Consider the following 20,799-nt stretch of genomic DNA (forward strand, 5'->3'; position numbering starts at 1 on the left):
CTGCTAAAGGATTCTTCCTGTTAAGAGGGAGTTTTTCCTTCCCACTGACACCAAGTGCTTGCTCATATAGCGTCATCTAATTGTTGGGATTTTCTTTGTGCTTCTGCAGGGTCTTTACCTCACAGTATAAAGTGTATTTAGGCAACAGTTTTTGTGGTTTGGTGCTGTAAAAATAAAACTGCAAAAAAAACGTTCAACACGTGAATTATACTTCTGCATCTGATCTAGGCTGTAACTTATGCCATATATCAAACTTTTGCTTAAAATTCTTGAAAAAAAAAAAGTTAAAAATAAAAAACAATTTTTTTTTTATAAGTGTTCTCAGCCTTTGTTCAATAATTTGTTAAAGCATCTTTGGAAGCAATTACAGACAGGCTGTCACGTGCCTTTTAATGAAAACTGTCTTTCTTCTACCACACAGGCCTGAATGGTGAAGTTTAGAAATGGTTGTCCTTCTGGAAGTTTCTCCTCTATCCACAGATTAATGCTGGAGCTCTGACAGAGTGACCACGGTAACATCTGACAAAAGATCAGTGGAAACAGGATGCACCTGAGCTCAAGTTTGTTGAGTTATTTGATTATTTGATTAATTTGCAAGAATTTCAAGCAAAAAAATGTTTACTTTATCATTACGGGCGTATTGTGTAGAATTTTAGGGTGAAAATGAATTTAATGCATTTTGGAAAAAGGCTGTAACACAAAATGTGTATTTAAGACACATGCATTGGAAACAAAACATGCGACAGAATCAGTAAAAAGAAAACAAAATGTAGAACAAATAATTTTATATGTTCCAAAACAATTTCTGTCTGTAATAAAATTTAAAAAAGAAGGACAAAATGTGTGCAACAAATAGCCACTCTAGCTTCACAGGTCTCACACACACACACGCACACACACACACACACATACACACATATGTATATATATATGTGTGTATGTGTGTGACCTTCCTGTGAAACTGGATTCATCACTGAGCTGAAATGGAAGATTACTTCATTTTATCCCCCCAAAACAGGAAGTAAATTACCACAAGTTAAAAAAAAGAGAGATTTGGGTGGGTTCTTGTGAGGAAGTTTTTTTTTGTATGTATGTTGTGAAACTTCTCTTTTAGAACTGCTAATACACAGCAGCCACACACACACAGCAAAATGCCTGAAGCTGAGGTAGTATACTCCGATGTGAAGTTTGCAAGAGGAAAAAAGGGAGCCAATGGTGAGACTTATCTAGTTATCTTACTACATGTAGAAAATTCCTAAAAAAAATCTCTGAAAAGCTGCTTATATTACATCTTAGGTGTGAGTGTAATGTGAATACAGTGATTTATTTTACAGCCGCTCATTTTATTGGCAGCCATTTTTAGTGGTAGCTGTGCAACAATACGGTTTCATCTTTTATTACAGAGGCCGTTACCACATCGACTGACCCGACTTACTCTGAAATCAAGATCTCAAAGACTCAGCCATCCACAGCAGAGCTGTCTGGTAGGAAAACAGCAGTAATTAATAAACAGGAGGATTAACTGTGAGCTCCAGTTAGTGTCTGTTATTAAGGAAACAGACAACAGAGGAAGCACTTTGGTCAAACAGAGCTCTGTCGTTGAAAACAAAACATCCATCTGAATCAGTAAAAAGAAAAAAAGCAGAACATTTGTTCCAAAATTGTAGCTGTATGTAAATTTTAAAAAGAAGGTCAAAATGTGTGCAACACATAAACACACCAAACTTTTACAGTAGTACTGGTACACGATTTGTATTTTTTACACCTTAACTTAAGACAAAAAGATGACAATGATGAATATGAGATAAATGATAGACATTCTTGAGCCACGAGTGAATGAATAATGGCATTGTAAAGCGCTTTGGGTGCCTTGAAAAGCGCTATATAAATCCAATCCATTATTATTACTGCAGCATCAGAGGCTGTCAGTATAAAAAGTAGCTGAAATAAAATCATTAAAGAACAAAAACAAAATTGTAGTTGAGTTGTCACCACACTTTATTGTAAATTTAATGTAAATTTAATTTGACAACATCAGACCCACTCGTTTTTTTAAGTGTCTCATTTACAAGTTTCCCAATTTTTAAAAAAACATTTCAGGTTTCTTTTTTTGTTTATACTGAGGAAATTATAAAGAGACGTAAAAGTTAATTAAAAAATGAGGAAGTGGTTCTGAAGGAGTGGTTCCTTTAAATAAATTAGTTTCTCTGTGTGTGCATGTGTGTTAATGTCGATGCAGTTTCTTTACATTTCTCTGGAACCACTGGTCTGTCTTATTGCAGAAGAGGAACTACGGTGCTGAGCTTGAGGTTGTCTCAAGGAGCAGTTCTCTGCTAAAAGATCATTTGCATAAAATTGGTCAATTTTAGTCCTCAAAAGACCGACTCTGAGCAGACACTCTGCTCATTTACCTAAACGAAATTTGTAGCTCCATGCTACCCGTTTTTCTTTGTCCCTCAGTTCCTCCTCACTCTCTACTTTAAATTAAAATTGTTAAACATTGTTAACATTGTTTTTTATTTTTCCTTATTTGTACTTCACATAAGACAGTTAGTGGATGCACAGTTTCATCCAGGAGATTAGTTTTCATATCATTTTTGTTTTAATTAGTTTACCAGTATATTTTTGACTTGTAACTGTTGTCCTCATCCACTGTTTGGTTAGATGTATATTGACAATAAAACTTTACGGGGTTAGTTGAGTAAAAGGACATACTCTGGGTTAAAATGCACCCTCTTACACCTTTAACCATGTAAGAAGCATCTCCTTCATTTTTCAGGCTTGTTACAAACATGTTTGTGAGAAGACAGTTGCCTGGGAAATAGCTCATCAGGCATCTGCAGTACAAAAGATCTTCTTTACTAAAAATCCCACTTCCTCTTACTGACATGTTATTTATTATACACTAAATTTCATAAGGTTAAATAATTTCCTTCAAAATATGTGTTTATTCCGATATGTGTGAATAAACACATATCGGCAAACTGCCGATATGTGTTTATTCCCGGCTAAAGATTTTGTCCTAATTCTCTCCACATAAGCACTCAGGATAACAAATATATATTTCTTTGATGCTGTAATTAATGCAAAGCCAGCGTTCTCCTTAATCTTCATCTTTTTACGACTGCTTCCTTTAGGGGGTGATGACAGGGGCCGTATTGCTAGATTCCTCCTTTTACAACATCCGTGTATCTTCTCTGTGGTCATTCTTATCGGCAGCTCCACCTTCAACATCCTTTGTCCACTTTAACCACTGTTGCTTCTCTGCACATGTCCAAACCATCTCAGCCTCACCTCTCTAACTTTGTCTCTAAACCACTCGACCTGAGTTGTCATACTCATCTGCCTGCACTCTTTTCTTCATCTCTCTCATGCGCCGTCTTTGGAAGGTTGACCTGCACTTTACAACGTCATCCTGTCCAGTATTTTTAAAGACAGGAATGTGCAATGAATATACGGTTCAGTCAAATATGTTATTCTTTGCGTTGCTTATAAGTCATATGTTTACCTTTGAGGTTGGTGTGTTTTAAATCTGTGATTGTGTGCTCGAAGAATGAGCCAGTGAATCATGTTCTTTGTACAAACACAGTGAGAACATTAACATCTAAAATCTAGCTCAATAAAATTCTCAACCACATTTACACCACATCTCACATCGCTAATGTATTTCCTTTCCTCACTATTCAGAGGATCCTCAACAAGCTGTGGTGAGCAAAGGGTCAAAGGTCACCTCAGAGAGAGTGGTCCTGGTGGTTCTCAGTGTTCTCCTGGCAGCTGCTCTCATTGCTCTGTGTTTTACCAGTGAGTTAACATTAGAATTTAATAAGACTTAAAGTAAAATCAATTATTTTAAGTAATGTTAAGAAGAATAATGCTTCTGATGAATGTTTTCCTCAAAATACTGTATTTTACTTTCTAACAGATGTAAAAAATGTTTTCCGCGTAAACAAAAAAGTTACTAATTTGTTTACTTGCTTTTGATATTTTTTTTTATCAGCATTTGATAAAAGTAGAACTAACCAACTAACGAAGTGTGAAAGTAATCTCACAGGTAAGCATATACACCTGGTATACTGTGATATTTGGTCAGACATTCCTGATGAATGACTGATGAAAGTTGATTTTTTAAAATTCTTTATTCTAACAGAGACTCTCTCTAAGATAAAATCATGCAGCACGGTGCAGCCGACCTGTCCAGTACCTAAAGTAATAGGTAACTTATGGATTTTGTCTCTGAGACACAAACTTCAAGCTAAGTTCACACAAACATGAACAGTGATTTCTTCCACCTGACTGAAGTCGTTGCTGTAATCTCTTCAAAGATGATCTTTGTTATAAATGTGAAGAAGGCTGGGAGCAACATGGAGGAAAGTGCTATTACTTCTCCACCAGTAAATCATCCTGGAACAAGAGCAGAGATGAGTGTAAAGCTAGAAGAGGAGACCTGGTTAAGATAGAGAGCATGGAGGAGCAGGTATGAAACACTGCTGCAGGTTCATGTTCTTACATGTTATATCACATCTTTATGTTTCACCTTCTCAGCACAGAAAAGTCTAAAAAAGTAATTTTCATCTTCTTTTCCTGATCAGAGTTTCCTGGAGAGAAGACTGAGAGATGTAATGACTGAACCTGAGGACAAGTTCTGGATCGGACTGACAGACTCAGCAGTAGAGGGCACATGGTTGTGGGCGGATGGATCATCACTGGATCAAAGGTTTGATTGTTGTGAAAATATAATTTTTTCATTTCCAGAATTAAAGTTATCAGTTTTTACTAAACCAATTATTTTTGTTCTTCAACTCTTAGTTTGACGTTTTGGAACATCAAAGAGCCAGACAATTGGAAAGGGCGCAATGGTGAACATCCTGATGGAGAGGATTGTGTGAGGATGGGAGAAAAAGGTGGAGCTGTTGATCTGAAGTGTTGGTTTGATGCATTTTGCTCAAATCCTTACAGAAGTATTTGTGAGAAAGCAGGAGTAAGAGGAAAGTTTAAAAAAGTGTGTGACTGAAATTCACATATGAAACACCAGAATGAAGTGATGCAATTTTTAAAATAATGCCACAAACAGAAACAAAATGAACACAGTAAAATAAACATGAGTAATATTTTGCATCTGATACTTTTTAGTTTTGAAGCGATTAACACGAACAAGAAATGTGGGAGCACCTGTGAAATTCATTAATTTTTATAATAAAATAATAAATTATTCTGTTTTAGAATAGAATAGAATAGAATAGAATAGAATAGAATAATCCTTTAATTGTCCCACAAGGGGAAATTTGGTTGTAACAGCAACCAAAAAGACACATATACAAACAAACAGTACACAGGACACAGAACAGAAACATACACAATTTTTCTTACATATTTACATTAAGGACAATGGTTACTATATACAGAGAGTACTGTACAGTTATTAAATTAAATAAAAGTTTTGTAAACTTAAAGCCATCTAGAAAGTTGGGATACTGAATCAATGAGTACATCATATAACAGAAGAACCTATGAATTATTTATTATCACTTTTACAGGAAAAAGAAAGGAACGAAGAAAGAAAGAGATGTGAAGTGTTACAATGGAATAAGTAATTCACGTCAGTGTTATTAAAAATAGGAATGCAACATTTAACATCGATTCATCCAGTACAAGAAAAGGAGGCTGTGGTTCTCAGAGTTCTCATTTCCAAATCACTTTTGTTAATTATACATTTATTATACTTCTTTACTTTGAAATTACTTTGATTGTCTTTTATTCATTTATACATTAATAAATTAATTATTAATTTATTATTAATTAGTCATTGATAAATTAAATAGAGCATTTTTACATAATTTGAAAGAGTTTTGTTATTTTTATTTTGTTTAGTTTCTGTAACAAGAATCTTACTGAACTGCTAATAAAGCAGAGATTAATCTAGAGCTAAATGTTGAGCCGAACATGAACCAACATGAGGGTTCATTTTCTTATTCATAACATCACATTGTTATGTTTCATCATCTCAGCACAGAAAAATCCAACAAGGAGCTCAGGAAGAAAGAGACTGGAGTTTAAAAAATGTCCTAAATTTAACCTAAACTTCCTAAACTAAGCTCGCTTCTACCACGACCTGTGTGACTGAGAACCTACACAGATATGTCCAGTGAGGTCATTTCCTCAACTGTTTCTGTTCAGACATTTCTGGAGAGAAGAATGAGAAACATCATGAATGAAGATGATAAGTTCTGGATCAGACTGACAGACTCAGCAGTAGAGGGAAGATATTTGTGGGTGGATGGTTCAGGACTGTGTAAAAGGCTTGATTGTTGAGAAAACTTTAGGTTGTGCCAAATTTGTGAAACAACTATTTTAACAACACCCCAAAATATCACCTCATCTCATGGGCAGTTCCTCATTTTGTTCTGCTTTAATACGTTTTATTTTTATCTTCCTTTTAACTGCCTGCAAAGGTGATACAACTCATAAACCTGTTGTTGCATTTGTATGCAAGAGATCAGCACAATGTACCACAGGGTCAGACATTTCAACAATAAATAAAGAATAAAGAAACCTTGCTTCAGTTATAATAAAAACAGTTATTCTGACAGCAGGAGTCTCAGTCTCAGTCTCAGTCTTCTACAGCAACACAACATATTTTGTCTTGTCTTCCTTCTCTCACCCCAACCGGTTGCAGCAGATGGCCCCGCCCCTCCCTGAGTCTGGTTCTGCCGGAGGTTTCTTCCTTTTAAAAGGGAGTTTTTCCTTCCCACTGTCGCCAAAGTGCTTGCTCATAGGGGGTCATATGATTGTTGTGTTTTTCTCTGTATATATTCTTGAAGTGTGTAACTTATAATATAAAGCACCTTGAGGCGACCATTTGTTGTGATTTGGTGCTGTATAAATAAATTGAATTGAATTTCGGTGTTGATTGTTTACATTTTTTCTCATGTTTCCACACAAATGGACACTGGAGAGTAGGATTATTCAGCTCATGCTTTGAGATGTTTGAGAATGTTAGAAATAAACAAGTGTTGTTAAGAAAGAAACATTTCCATGAAACAAATGTTTTTTGATGAAAGAGTTTTCATAGTTGACAGTTTAGTTTTTACAATGGGTTTTAGTGTTTTAGCAATTCAGAAAACTGTAAAATAGTTTTGGGTCAAGTGTTTGGTTTTGAAAGACAAGTCGAAGGTTTTGTGTGTGTTTATCACACTTGTGGCTAATGATGTGAGGGTACATAAGCCAGAACACTGGTTTGTGAGGCACTACAATGGATAGAAATCCAAGAAGAGGAGTTCGTGTGAGAGGAGGTTGAGCAGGTCAAGGTGGTTGAGGTGGTCAGAGAGGAGAAAGAACAGTAAAATCAGATGAAATCAGAGCTACTGTGATTGACCATGTTCTTGTCTATGGTATGACAATGGAGGCAGCCAGACTAAGGGTACAATCAAACATCAGTAGATTCACAGTGTCCACCATAATCCGAAGATTTGGAGAAGAGAACAGGTAGTTACCTTTTTTGACATCATATTATGTAAATGTTGACAACAATTACATATGTACAATGACTGTACTATATACTGTACCACAGTAAACATGTTTTAGTACATCACTATGCCAGTGTACTGAGGTACTGTAATGGAGGGTTGGTCTGACTGTTTGTAGGCCTATTCCATGTATGTATTTTTGTAAGTGCATTTTCTCTTTTGTAGAATTGAAAGACTGCCACATGGGGGTGGTAGGACATCTATGTTCTCCCCACACCAAGAGATCCTAATTGTCGATATGGTCTGTAAGAACAACACTATTAAACTGCGTGAAATTCAGCTGAGGATCATTGATGACCATGTGCATTTTGAGGGTATCGACAGTGTCAACCTCTCTACTGTAGACCGTGTCCTCAAGTGCAACAGACTGCGCATGAAACAGCTGTACTGAATGCCCTTTGAACATATCTCTGTTATATCTGAGTCGAGGAGCAAAGATTCCAGTATGTACTGGTTTGTATTTATCCAGACACATAAATGTTGGTTACTGTAAGTAGTAGTGATGTGCGATACCACTGATTTTCTTTCCGATCCGATACCAAGTAATATTCAGGGTGGTATCGGCGATACTGATCCGATACCGATACTTTGTACAAAAACTTATTTTATTTATTGTATCTTTTTTTTTCTTTTTTGCCTGTCCCATTTGGTTCTTTAGCCGTCAGAATTGTTGTCTGAAGACCAACAAGGATACCCAGTGGATTTATTTTGCCAAATGGATCATCATGGCATTGCCGTATTGGTCCATTTGATCGACCTTTGTTTTTATTTTTTATTTTATTTTATTTTCAATTGTTACAGACGGGATAGACATGAGTGAGGGATAGGAAAGGGAGAAAGAAAGAGGAAGGAAAAGAAAAACAGAAGGGGAGAGGGACAGTGAGAAAGGGGGAAAAAAAATATCTCCTGGATCACCTGTTGAGAGAAAAAGACTAGAAAACCAACAAAAAAACCCAAAGCAACATACTAAACACAACACCATCGCATTAATTTAGCTAAGTATGAACAGCAGTAAATACTAAATATTGAATGTTGTTGTGCAGCACGCAGGACAGACAGCGCACAATGTGCTTTGAAGTAGCAGCCAAGAAAGGTGTGATTTAAGTCTACGAACAATGAACACCCGTCTGCACACCTGTGTGGATCAGCGCGCTTGTATTCAAATGGTTTCCCCATGTAATGGTCTGCAAGAGGATGTAGAGAGCCATAGCCCTGTCCCCCAGGGCATGAAGCAGGCATGGAGGAGATCCAGGCCCCAGACATCCAGAGGCCCCAGAGTGCGAGAGCCCAAGGAGGACCACCGGAGGGGCATCCGTGCCACCTTCATGGGAAGGGCTGAGGATCTCCAGACGAGGGGTCACCCAGTAGCCACCGAGCAGAAGCTAGAGGGGGCTGCACCGGCGTGCCCGCCAGCTCCACCGGCAGCCAGCTGTGCCAGAGTGAACCGAGCCGCAGGCACAGAGGCCGGAGGCCGGAGGGCCCCCCGCGCCCCAGAAGAGGCCTGACCGAGCAACAGGCGCGAGAACCATCAATGCACCGACCGCTGAGGGCATCAGTCACCGGCAGGGAGTGTGGTGAGGGGAGATAGGCCTCCACACTTTGGAGGGCCTGGGATTTTCCAGAGAGGTGGAGTCTAAGACTCGACCTGGCATATAGACACAGACAAACAGGCACACACAGACACAAACATGCATTCCCACCCTCATGCACACATATACAAACACTCAGCACTCACCCAACGTAGGGATAGACATAAATGGACATGTACACACAATCACACTCCCCAAACATACTCTATACTGTATCTCAAATTATAGCGTCATAATGATTACAGGACATCAGATTACTTGTTCTTATCACTTAATAATGTAGGGTTCATCATATAGAAATAAAAAAAATGAAGTTGTGTGCTATTTGAACACGTTGCCTGCCTGCAGCACTAAAGGACTCCGTGAGAGACGTCTGTCTCGCCCTAGCAGCACCTGTCCCTCTCCTCCTCTTCAGTTCGCCTCAACATTCGCTCGTCATATTCTGTGATATGATTTACTTTGAGGTGTTTGACAAGGTTAGTGATGTTGCCACAACCATACATGCCAACCCTCCCGATTTTTCCGGGAGAATACCAAATTTCAGTGCCCCTCCCAAAAATCTCCCGGAGCCACCATTCTCCCGAATTTCTCCCGATTTTCCACCAGGACAACAAAATTGAAAAACCATATCGCAGAATTCATAGAGCGGCCCAGCCAATTCCAGTTTCCAACAATGGCGGCAGCTACTTAGTTTTAATATTACTCTTATTTTTCTTTCTGGGTCGCAAAAAAACCTTTAACATGTTTTCAGGTGAGAATGTAGCTGTGTAAACTTCAAATATCTGAGCCGATCTACACATCGTCTTCAAACCCCCGCGGTCTTTCACTACTCGGGTTAAACATAAAGTCACTTTGATAACTTCAAAATGTTATTGTTTGTTTTTTTCAGTGTTTTATTTGTTCATGAGTAAATCGGTTTGGCTGAGATTAAAGTTATTACATTAGATTAAATTAAATTTAACTTTATTAATCCCTCGGGAGGGTTCCTCCCGGGTTTTCACACAGCTGAATAAACAGAAGAGTTTACGTCAGCGCCCGGTTATATGTTAGATAGCAAGGAGCAGACAGCAGAGTTTCACTCCACCGAGGGAGCTCATGACGTACTACCCAGCTTTCTTTAGACCGCGAAGGCCGGGTCCTCAGGTGGAAGCAGCCTCTGAACTTGGACACCCCCGCTGTTTCCGGGCCAGCCAATAATAACGGTGACATTTAACGTATTTTATCCGATAAATAAACCCTGTAAAATGTATCCCCCCCCCCAACAGCCCTTTTGAATGTCTCCCTAGTATGGCCACAACACCTCACTTTTGGAGCACTTTTTTGCCACATGTATCGCAAACCACATCTCAGCTGTTTGTGGAGGTAAAATAAATCCGCACATGACGCTCAGCCGTTGTTGTGAGTGCGCGCGCCAAGGGGCTGCGAGACATTTATACAGCCGTATTTCGCACATGACTATGAAAGGCGGAAGAGGAAGTAGTTCCTTTGAATGTAGACAATCCGAATGTTATAGTTTCTTTCCACTGTGTTCCTGTTAATGATAAACTACAAATTTACTCTAAATTACTAAAATATTGATATTTTAATGTGGGACTCGATTCTAGAACATAAATGATTGGTATCGGAGGAATCGATATTTCAGGATCGATCCGCACATCACTAGTAAGTAGTGATTTACTGTAGTTGGCCTACATCACCTACAAAAATGTGTACATATCTTCCTCAATCACATGCGAGATGCTCTGTTGGGGCAGCAGGATGAGCTGCCAATTTATGTTGTCGTTTGGGACAATCTGAGTTTTCACAGAGGCCTCCGGGTTAGGATTCAATATGAACCAAGCTTTTATCAATCTTTGCCTTCCACCATACTCCCCTTTCCTGAACCCCATTGAAGAATTCTTCTCCTCATGGCGGTGGAAGGTATATGAACGCCAACCTTACACCAGGGTAAATCTCCTGCAAGCCATGGAACTGGCCTGTGGTGACATTGGTGTGGAGCCATGTCAAGCCTGGATACGACATGCCAGGGTTTTTTCCCCCCGTTGCCTGGCCAGAGAACATGTGGCCTGTGATGCAGGTGAAGTCCAGTGGCCTGACCCAGTACGGAAAAATGATGCTGTGGCGGAGTAATGCACCTTTTTCCTTTGTACTTGGCAGGGGATTTCTAAGAATCACCCCGCAGTTCTTCAGCTAAGACACCTGAGTTAGAAAACACAAACACTGCAGTTGTTTTTCACTCGCGAGGGCAGTCATGGAACGCAAGACCTACGTCTCATCACTGCCTGCGTGCTTTATTTATACTTTTCTGTGTGTGTGTGTATGTGTGTGTGTGTGTACAAATAAAACAGCGTTATTCTAAGAACTCTGAGCTGAGGTTCCCCTTTTTCTAAATCTGCATATTCTTATAGAGAAGAGGAAGCTGTAAGTTGTTTATCACAGAAGAGTTCATCTCAAAAGTCACATAGACATTTGCTTAGTGATAATAAAAGAGCACATTTCATGTAGCTGATCATATATACACAATTTTCCTTTGACAGTACTTCATTTTTATACTTGTGTGCTTTATTTCTACGTACAAGTGCTACATGTAAATGCACAGGATTTCTGTTTTTGTTTTTGTTTTTTTTGGCAAATTTTCTTTTCTATGTACAAGTGTAAGAAATGCCCAGTTATTTTCTTTTGCAACATGCATTTAGCCTAAATAAACATTTATTTCTACCGCTTCATATCCTGAGCATTGTGTTTTCCTTTAGTAGTAGTAGTTTAGTGACTACTCAGTATTTAATTTAGATTGACTTGAGGCATAATTTGACGGCATAGTTCAGTTTTGAGCACAGATTGAACTGTTTTGAGGTAAAAGTTTGGTTTTGCAAGAAGAATCAGAGGATTTGTGAATGTAGCTTGGAAAGTAGGTTTTGTGTTCACAGTTTGGGGAAAAGGAGAGCAGCTTTCCAGGAATGTGTCTTAGCAATCGTGAAAAACTGTAAAATGGAGATTATGCTTTTGCATGTGTGTTAATGCAAGTGCAATGTTTGTATTGACAGCATATTGTGATACTGTGAATGATACATGGGGATTCTAAATATCAGATTACTTTGGACCTCTGGAGTCTTCTTCAAGGTCAAATAATGTCAAACTTTCATAAAACGTCTTTTATCTTTACAACTATGCTTAAATATACTGCCTTTATGTTTATTGGCAAAATTTAGGAAATAATGTTGGTACATAGGGATTGTAAACAGCAGATTATATTTTGAATTCAAATATTGTGTCACATTTGACCTTTGATCTCACTTCTACATCTACCTTTCATGTTATTTATGTCCAAGTTTTACAGATCCATAGCAATTATCCATTACTTTATGTTACGTTCCAGTCTAGGGGTACAGGAACGCAACATAAGGGTTAAAAGGAAAGTGACCCCGCCAGGGTCCCCAAAGCCAAACCCAGAAGCCAATTTACGAGTCAAAATGAATTTATTGTGACTAAACTGAAAGTTTTAACTCCAGGGTGAACAAAGGCCAGAACAACAAACAAGTTGTATTCGTAAACAGAAAAAAAAATCTGATATTTTTGTTTACAAGATTACAAAACAAAATATTTATCACCACAAATTGAGGCCATATAAATGCTTTCATACAACATATTTTGCAACACAGAAATAACTGAAGAAAAAGTCCCTCTGGTTGATTAGTGGTATGGGTTTTTTTTGTTTTTGTTCTTTACTTCTTACTAGTTCAGTCTGAATGCATGTTTCCCATGAGCAGTTCAACATTAGTAAGGTATTCTGTATATCAGCAAGTGATGTGGTGATGGTGTGAAAGATTAGTGTTTTTTTTCTCAGCGCAGAAAGGGAAGTGAATTACCACTAGTTTAAAAAAAAGTCCGAGTCTGAGAAAGCGAGCCAGTTTATAAGCCCTCCTCATTTTTCAGTGTTGTCTGTTGTTAGTGATGCTGACAAAGCTGTAAAATGTCTGAATGTCTGCAGAACTTTGCTCTGGTGTGAACCTTACAAGAGGAGACAGAAAGGTAAATGGACACTGTAATCTTTTCTGTTTGTGCATCTATGAGAGAAAAGTTTTGTAAGAAAAATCTTTGAAAATCCTTTTATTCTGTTTGCTGCATTTTAATATGAATATAGTGAAGTTATAAACTCACATTTTACCAGCAGCCATGAGTATTCACACCACACCAGCCTGCAATCTAGTTTTGTGTTTTTGTTGCAGAGGCTGTTACTCTGAAGTTAAGTCCTTAAGTGTGATTTGCCACAGTAGAGCTGCCTGGTAGGTAAAGAGCAGAAATAAACATGAGTATGAACTATGAGTCCAGTCAGCGTCCATTATGAGAATGCTTATTATGTCTCTCACTGTTGTTGTTGTGTTTGTTAATTGCTGAGAGAAACAAACTGAAGACAGGATTTGCCTTTTTACTGTAGAGTCAAAGTGAGGAAGTGGCTCTGAAGTCCGTCATCTCCTTATTTGTATGTGTGTGTTTGTGCATTGTCTTTGTGTATCTACTTCATACTCCGCAGGCGTATTGCTGATGAGGAAGTGCAGTGTCTGTTTTTAGCTTTCTTGTGAAGTTCTCAGTTAAATTTTACTAACTTTTAGCTGAGTTAGTGGTCTGTGAGTCATTAGGAAAAATCCAAGCAAAGCTTAAACAAAAGCAAAGCCTAAAGAAAAACTTATTCATGGCTTCATCCTTTCTAGACTGGATTACTGAAATTCTGCACATCTTTTAACAGGTGCTAGAATATATGAACAAATTACTCCAGTTGTAGCAGATTTTTGAGATTTGATGAAATTTTAAAATTCTTGGTATGGCATTCAGTTATTTAAGCAAACTCCTCAACATGTATAACTCCAAATGAGCACTGAGATCGTCTCGCCAGATGCTCTTAGTACAACCGAGGTCTCGATTGAATTATAGAGGAGATCGGGCCTTCGCAGTTGCAGCGCCTAGACTCTAGAATAACTTGCCAGATGATATTCGTACTCCAGAGTCTTTCAGTCTTTCAAATCGTGTCTTAAAACTCACTTTTTTACGTTGGCTTTTAATTCAAGTTCACTTTGAGTACCATCAGACTTTTTTTGTTACGTTTGTTTTGTTTTTATGTTACACGTTGTCATTGCCTCATCTCAATTATCTGTATTTGTTTTTCTATTGTTTTCTCATGTTCTTAACTAATTGTGAAGAACTTTGATCAATGCTGTTGCATTTAAATGTGCTATAGAAATAAAATTGATTTGATTTGATATTTTAGTATCAATGAACACTGAATGAGATAAAAAGTAGCAGAAAAAGCATCCCCAACTGTATAGCTGAGCTAGAAAGCCTGTGCCAGGCTATAAACATTTAAACAACACTCAAACACCTTAATGCTTAATGTTTCAGTAGGTAGCTGCTCATAGATATATACATATCTTTGTATATTAACATCATAATTCAGTTATTTTCTTTATTTAAAATGGTTTGTGTGTGTAGCACTTGGCACCTTTTGTGATGGTAAAAAATTATGAGTTGGTTCATTACATTTTGAGTTAAATATATTTTCTATCCAACAAATTTAAAAGGCAAAGGAACTTTACATACGTTTTTTTAGGGTTAGTAATAATACTTTATCATATTAAATAATAATAATAATAATAATAATAATAATAATACTTAAGTAATGTTCTTGGCAAAGTATTTGATAAAGTTAAAAAAAAATGACCACAGCTTTGTTCAAACAGATTTACAACCACGTAAGAAGTTTCTCCATTTTTTGGATTACCAGGTAACTAAAAGTAAATATGCACAGTGCCCTAAACCAACAAAGTTATTTACTAACACAGTGTAGTAAATAATTGCACAGCAAAGAATCCCTGTGTGCCCTGATTCCCCTTCTGTGTCTCCGCTCCCGTGATACTCGTGCTCACTGCCTTCTCGTTCCCGCACTCCTGCTGGAAAATCCACAGAGGCAGCTGTTAGCGCACACCTAAATATCAACAGACTAACACTCACTGATTATGCTGAAAACACTGACGGGTGGTCACACAACAACCCAGCGTCGAGGAGAACTCAGCCACACTGCTATGTACCTCTGTCGACAATCCTGATCAGCTGCAGGTGTGTGTGATCATCCTCCTCAGGTGTGGCCAGCCTCCCAATGGGACACACCCACCAGGCCTGATGGTGCCTGAGAACCGAACCTCCAGAACGTGCACACACCCACACACAAACCTGAAAACCAGGGACACAAGCCACAAACCAGCAAATATATAAACAAGTCCAAACTGCTCATCAACCCTGGGTCACTCAGACCGAGGTCCTTGACCAGACATTCAGACCTGTAGATACTGTACCCTGATATGGACGACTAGAAAGCATTTCAAGATTTATTAATAAATAAAATTAATTGAATAAAATATGTTTTAGTAAATTCATTTCCAAGTTTTCTTTTAATAATAAGGGATTGGATTTATATAGCACTATTCAAGGCACCCAAAGCGCTTTACAATGCCACTATTCATTCACTCTCACATTCACACACTGCTGGAGGCAAGCTATGGTTGTAGCCACAGCTGCCCTGGGGCAGACTGACAGAAGCGAGGCTGCCATATCGCGTCATCGGCCCCTCTGGCCAACACCAGTAGGTGGTAGGTAAAGTGTCTTGCCCAAGGACACAACGACCAGGACAGAGAGCCCAGGGATCGAACCGGCGACCTTCCGGTTACAGATGCGCTTCCCAACCCCCTGAGTCACGGTTCTTCTTATTGACTTTATAATTATATCTATAATTATCACAGTCTAATCTGCTAAACACATCTGCAATTCTAGACCTCGACCACAGAGCAGAGGTGTCAGAAAAAAAAGTCTTATTATCTAGTTATTTTAAGTTCCAGATGATCAGCATACCATTTCTGTTTATCCAATTTATTAATCAGCATTTGAACAAATGAGGGTCAAAGAAACATTTAAAAAACGGTCGCAAGGGTATCAAAAATAAAGCTGTAAATAAAAAATCTGTAAAACTTGTCATGACTGACCCCTAAATGGTTGTTTTTACAGTATTCACATTTCTTTTGTGTTTTTGATCAACATTTTAATATAAGTTGGGGGATTTCTGGTACAGCATCAAATTTATTAAGAATACAACTAATTAAGTCATTAATAAATTAAATAGAGTATTTTTAAAAATTTAAAATTTCCTAAACTTAAAAAACTCCAGTCGCTTCTACCACGACCTGTGTGACTGAGAACATACACAGACATGTCTACTGAGGTCATTTCCTCAACTGTTTCTGTTCAGACATTTCTGGAGAGAAGAATGAGAAACATCATGAATGAAGATGACAAGTTGTGGATCAGACTGACAGACTCAGCAGTAGAGGGAAGATATTTGTGGGTGGATGGTTCAGGACTGTGTAAAAGGCTTGATTGTTGAGAAAACTTTAGGTTGTGCCAAATTTGTGAAACAACTATTTTAACAACACCCTAAAATATCACCTCATCTCATGGGCAGTTCCTCATTTTGTTCTGCTTTAATACATTTTATTTTTATCTTCCTTTTAACTGCCTGCAAATGTGATGCAACTCATAAAACTGTTGTTGCATTTGTATGCAAGAGATCAGCACAATGTACCACAGGGTCAGACATTTCAATAATAAAAAAAGAAACCTTGCTTCAGTTATAATAAAAGCAGTTATTTTGACAGGAGCAGCCAGACTTTAGCATCAAAGCTTAGCTACATCTAGTTTCTGTTAAATGTATAAAGAATTGAATCTATGATAAATAACAAAGGAAACATAATTTCAACATTTTGTTGTGTTTTGTGATTCAGAGACTGTTGGATTAAGTCTGAAGTCAGGATCTTGAAGTTTCAGTATGATGAGTCGTCCGCAGAGCTTCATAGAAGGTAAGAACATTAACGTGGTGGTAAAAAAACAGGAAGGTGACGGAGCTTCAGTCACATCTCAGTGATCATCATCAGACTTTTAAAGTTAAGATGTTTGTGCTGGAACAGAACAACATATGTATATGACTTAAAAACATGTAGAGCCCACATTCATTATTTAATCATATCAATAATTTTTCTTTATTTATTGCATAAATCAGAAATGTAACAGTCAAAATTAATTGATGAAGAAAGAATGTTTAAAAGTTATGCAAAATGAAGATGTGAAGAGCAAAAACAGGAACTGACCAACAGGATGTGTGACATGTTAACATGTTTTAACTCAAGTGTTTCCTGTTCAAAGCATCTTAATCAACTTTAATGTTCTTGTATTGACACTCAGCTACAGTTCAGTGTACTTTAATAGTACTAAAATATTGTAGCATGACAAACTGTTTAAAACTGTTGTAACTGATAAATACACACTTTTCTGAACTCTCACATTGTGTCTCCTCTAAATGTTCATCAGGTGAAGCTCCTGACTCTCGGCATGAAAAATCAAACAGAGGGTCAAAGGTCACCACAGAGAGAGTGGCACTGGTGGTTCTCTGTATCCTCCTGGCAGCTGCTCTCATCGTCATTTATCGTCTCTGTGAGTTTGTGTGGTTTCCTTCATCTTTGTTACGTCTCCTTGAGGGCAGGAGGGGACAACACAACAACTCCGGAAACTCGGTACAGGTGTTATGAAAAAGGTTTAATGGCAGCGCTCTCACAAAATAAATAACCCAAATTCATAACAACAAATGTGGGGGAGAAAGGGACAGTTAGGTTGTGCCAAAAAAACCCACCAAAAAGACAAAACCAAAACTTAGCTGAGCTATTATCCTAGACAAGCAAAAACAAGAGGGAAAGACCCTAAACCTCAACTCAAAAACAAGCTCAAAATTACATGGGTGGCACCAACCTACTTACCTAATGTTTCTAACAAAAAGACTCTACGTGAGTAAGTGTATGGGGTCCCCAAACTTACCTAGTCCACTTTACTCCCACCACAATCATCAAACAAAAGAAGGACAGCAGAGAAACTTCACACATGTACCAAACAATTCAAAGGAGGGAAGAGAGCCGCAGCCAGCCACAGGTGAGTCTCCTTATCAAGGTGTGCACTCCTGGATTGTCCAATCAGGGTCTCCCTCCTCTAATTAGTTGGACGTCCCCAGATTGACATCAGCCTGCAGTCTGCGACCTAAGGGAACGGCAAACAAAAGGAGAGGGAAAGAAAACATGCAGCCTGCAGACACGTAACAGTCTTACTTAACTTAAAAAAATCAATAATCTGATTTTCTGTAAATCAAATGAGAAAAATATTTACAGTGAAGGTGTAAGTGTGCAGAGTGCACACACGGGCTCCGTTTTAATCATGTTGCAGCAAATTAAAGATGTGTCCAACTTTTCAGTGTTTTTCTTGTTTTCTGAAAAATCTGTCTGTTTGTTTCTCTCATTTTTAAATCAGCAGTTGAAAACATGAGAACTAAAGAAACACTGAAAACACAAAGCTACAAAAATCCTTTCAGTGTAAACAAACCTCACTGACTGACTGGTTTGTTTGTTCTTTTTTAATCAGCATTTGACAAAATTAGAACGAACAAACAGCTCGAAAACCTGAAACATCACAAAATGAAGTGTGAAAGTAATCTGACAGGTAAGCATATACAGCTGATCGTTTCTAACCTTCAGTCTAAATCAAAGTTGTGACACACAGCTGACTGGGCCTTTTTTACTTCCTGTAAATGATTATTTGTTTTTAATTCAAACTTTAGATAAAAATAGATGATGAATGACTGATGACTGTTTTATTCTTTATTCTAACAGAGACTCTCTCTAAGATAAAATCATGCAGCACGGTGCAGCCGACCTGTCCAGTACCTAAAGTAATAGGTAAGTTATGGATTTTGTCTCTGAGACACAAACTTCAAGCTAAGTTCACACAAACATGAACAGTGATTTCTTCCACCTGACTGAAGTCGTTGCTGTAATCTCTTCAAAGATGATCCTTGTTATAAATGTGAAGAAGGCTGGGAGCAACATGGAGGAAAGTGCTATTACTTCTCCACCAGTAAATCATCCTGGAACAAGAGCAGAGATGAGTGTAAAGCTAGAAGAGGAGACCTGGTTAAGATAGAGAGCATGGAGGAGCAGGTATGAAACACTGCTGCAGGTTCATGTTCTTACATGTTATATCACATCTTTATGTTTCACCTTCTCAGCACAGAAAAGTCTAAAAAAGTAATTTTCATCTTCTTTTCCTGATCAGAGTTTCCTGGAGAGAAGACTGAGAGATGTAATGACTGAACCTGAGGACAAGTTCTGGATCGGACTGACAGACTCAGCAGTAGAGGGCACATGGTTGTGGGCGGATGGATCATCACTGGATCAAAGGTTTGATTGTTGTGAAAATATAATTTTTTCATTTCCAGAATTAAAGTTATCAGTTTTTACTAAACCAATTATTTTTGTTCTTCAACTCTTAGTTTGACGTTTTGGAACATCAAAGAGCCAGACAATTGGAAAGGGCGCAATGGTGAACATCCTGATGGAGAGGACTGTGTGAGGATGGGAGACAAAGGTGGAGCTGTTGATCTGAAGTGTTGGTTTGATGCATTTTGCTCAAAGCCTCACAGAAGTATTTGTGAGAAAGCAGGAGTAAAAGGACAGTTTAAAAAAGTGTGTGACTGAAATTCACATATGAAACACCAGAATGAAGTGATGCAATTTTTAAAATAATGCCACAAACAGAAACAAAATGAACACAGTAAAATAAACATGAGTAATATTTTGCATCTGATACTTTTTAGTTTTGAAGCGATTAACACGAACAAGAAATGTGGGAGCACCTGTGAAATTCATTAATTTTTATAATAAAATAATAAATTATCCTGTTTTAGAATAGAATAGAATAGAATAGAATAGAATAATCCTTTAATTGTCCCACAAGGGGAAATTTGGTTGTAACAGCAGCCAAAAAGACACATATACAAACAAACAGTACACAGGACACAGAACAGAAACATACACAATTTTTCTTACATATTTACATTAAGGACAATGGTTACTATATACAGAGAGTACTGTACAGTTATTAAATTAAATAAAAGTTTTGTAAACTTAAGTTTTGTAAACTTAAAGCCATCTAGAAAGTTAAAACGTATTTGGGATACTGAACCAATGAGTACATCATATAACAGAAGAACCTATGAATTATTTATTATCACTTTTACAGGAAAAAGAAAGGAACGAAGAAAGAAAGACATGTGAAGTGTTACAATGGAATAAGTAATTCAAGTCAGTGTTATTAAAAATAGGAATGCAACATTTAACATCGATTCATCCAGTACAAGAAAAGGAGGCTGTGGTTCTCAGAGTTTTCAGTGTGAGAAGCTGTTTGTAAATGTGGTAAATGATACACATTTCTTAACTCTCACATCTGTGACTCCTGAAAAACCTCTGACAGTGTGGTACTGCTGTGTTTGTTGTTGTTTTTTCACATGTGTGTTTGAATTACAAGAAATTAAATGAGCAACAGAACATTTGCTGTTGTTGTAAAATCCTGTCGGCTTCTTGTGTTAACCCGCTTTTTTTTGCGGGGGGCATCCAGGATCTGAAGCAAAAGCGGCAACAAATTATAAATCATTAGATATCATTACATATTATTAATAGATATTAATCAATTGATCAATTGTTAAAGAAGGATCTTAATTTTAAGATTTCAAGTGTATCTTTAATTTTAAGTGGAGTGCGATCCTAAGTTAC

The 20,799-nt window shown here is 37.7% G+C and overlaps 1 protein-coding gene across 3 annotated transcripts; it reads left to right on the top strand.

The window, feature by feature from the left end:
- The first annotated feature begins 1,095 nt into the window (after positions 1 to 1,095).
- LOC146492801 (C-type lectin domain family 4 member E-like) lies at positions 1,096 to 20,597 on the top strand. 3 transcript variants are annotated; one of them, XM_085148981.1, is made up of 8 exons: positions 1,096 to 1,215; positions 1,404 to 1,484; positions 3,688 to 3,801; positions 18,614 to 18,691; positions 18,862 to 18,927; positions 19,037 to 19,188; positions 19,304 to 19,428; positions 19,521 to 20,597. In XM_085148981.1, the coding sequence occupies exons 1-8, from the start codon at positions 1,152 to 1,154 to the stop codon at positions 19,723 to 19,725; spliced, it is 885 nt and encodes a 294-aa protein (XP_085005107.1). In that variant the 5' UTR covers positions 1,096 to 1,151; the 3' UTR covers positions 19,726 to 20,597. The 3 variants fall into 3 exon arrangements, with proteins under 3 accessions (XP_085005107.1, XP_085005109.1, XP_085005110.1); XM_085148983.1 differs by lacking the exons at positions 18,614 to 18,691; positions 18,862 to 18,927; positions 19,037 to 19,188; positions 19,304 to 19,428; positions 19,521 to 20,597 and adding exons at positions 3,998 to 4,051; positions 4,148 to 4,213; positions 4,323 to 4,474; positions 4,590 to 4,714; positions 4,807 to 5,676; XM_085148984.1 differs by lacking the exons at positions 1,096 to 1,215; positions 1,404 to 1,484; positions 3,688 to 3,801 and adding exons at positions 15,911 to 17,010; positions 17,519 to 17,641.
- The last annotated feature ends 202 nt before the right edge of the window (positions 20,598 to 20,799 follow it).

The sequence above is a fragment of the Neolamprologus multifasciatus genome, chromosome 22 (genome assembly GCF_963576455.1).
Source record: "Neolamprologus multifasciatus chromosome 22, fNeoMul1.2, whole genome shotgun sequence".
Classification (NCBI taxonomy): domain Eukaryota; kingdom Metazoa; phylum Chordata; class Actinopteri; order Cichliformes; family Cichlidae; genus Neolamprologus; species Neolamprologus multifasciatus.

Excerpts from the sequence above, each read along its gene's own strand:
- LOC146492801 (XM_085148981.1), top strand. The coding sequence starts at position 1,152 with ATGCCTGAAGCTGAGGTAGTATACTCCGATGTGAAGTTTGCAAGAGGA. Across the intron at positions 18,692-18,861 it reads GTGTGAAAGTAATCTGACAG|AGACTCTCTCTAAGATAAAA; the intron begins GTAAGCATATAC and ends TTATTCTAACAG. Across the intron at positions 19,429-19,520 it reads GGATCATCACTGGATCAAAG|TTTGACGTTTTGGAACATCA; the intron begins GTTTGATTGTTG and ends TTCAACTCTTAG.